This window comes from Haplochromis burtoni, unplaced genomic scaffold (genome assembly GCF_018398535.1).
Source record: "Haplochromis burtoni strain Fernald_Lab_line unplaced genomic scaffold, NCSU_Asbu1 Contig_7395, whole genome shotgun sequence".
NCBI classification, from domain to species: domain Eukaryota; kingdom Metazoa; phylum Chordata; class Actinopteri; order Cichliformes; family Cichlidae; genus Haplochromis; species Haplochromis burtoni.
Window position 1 is genome coordinate 1 of NW_024589750.1, and position 1,007 is coordinate 1,007.

At 39.1% G+C, this 1,007-nt stretch overlaps 1 protein-coding gene across 1 annotated transcript; it reads right to left on the reverse strand.

Moving 5' to 3' along the window:
- Positions 1-5: 5 nt before the first annotated feature.
- Positions 6-1,001, reverse strand: LOC106633064 (protocadherin gamma-C3; the record flags this gene model as incomplete). Its single annotated transcript, XM_014331829.1, has 1 exon — positions 6-1,001. A coding segment is annotated over one exon (996 nt), but the record flags the coding sequence as incomplete, so codon positions are not given.
- Between the last annotated feature and the right edge of the window lie 6 nt (positions 1,002-1,007).

Consider the following 1,007-nt stretch of genomic DNA (forward strand, 5'->3'; position numbering starts at 1 on the left):
TCCTCTTTAACAGTGTTCAACAGTGATGTGACTGAAATTTCAGGTGCATTGTCATTAACGTCTAATACTTCAACCAGTAATTTAGCATGTGAACTCATAGGCGAGGAAGCTCCATCACTGGCTTGTACTTGAAGTTCAAAAGCATTATTTTCTTCAAAATTAATATTCCTTTTGCTCGTTACAGTCCCTGTTTGTTCATTTATAGAAAACACATCTATTTGTTTCCCACGACCAACTTTGCTGAATAAATAAATCACTTTTCCATTCTGTCCTTCATCTAAATCAGTGGCATTTAGTGTAATTATTGATGTGCCTATTTTAACATTTTCGTAGACTCTGGCTTTATACAACCGTTGGCTGAAAATCGGAGGATTGTCATTAATATCTAACACATTGATTATTATAGTCATACTTCCGGATTTAGCAGGTGTTCCTCCATCGATGGCAGTCAGTGTGAGCTTAATCATAGACTGTTTTTCTCTGTCTAAAACTCTCTGAAGCACCAACTCAGGAGTCACACCCTCTTCTTTATGTGTAGTCAATGAAAAATGTTCATTATGACTCAGCTTGTAGGTATTTACGGAATTTTTTCCCACGTCTGCATCGTGTGCTTGATGCAGAGGAAATTTAATTCCTTCCGCTGTGTTCTCAGAAATGTCGATTTCTTGTGACGTGCTTTCAAATGAAGGGGAATTATCATTCACATCTAAAATAATAATTTCAACACGATACAGTTTCAGAGGGTTATTAATAACAGCTTCTACACTGAGTGAGCATTTGGGCTCATCACCGCAAAGCTCCTCTCGATCTATTCTCTCGTTAACATAGAGGGCTCCAGTTTTTAGATTTACCTCGAAATATTTCCTCTTTGATCCAGAAACGATCTGAAACATGCGGGGCTCCAAATCCTGGACATTGATGCTCAGATCTTTCGCGACATTTCCGACAACAGTCCCCAGATTCACCTCCTCTGAGACGGAGTAAGAGAGCTGCCCAGAAACCGTTTC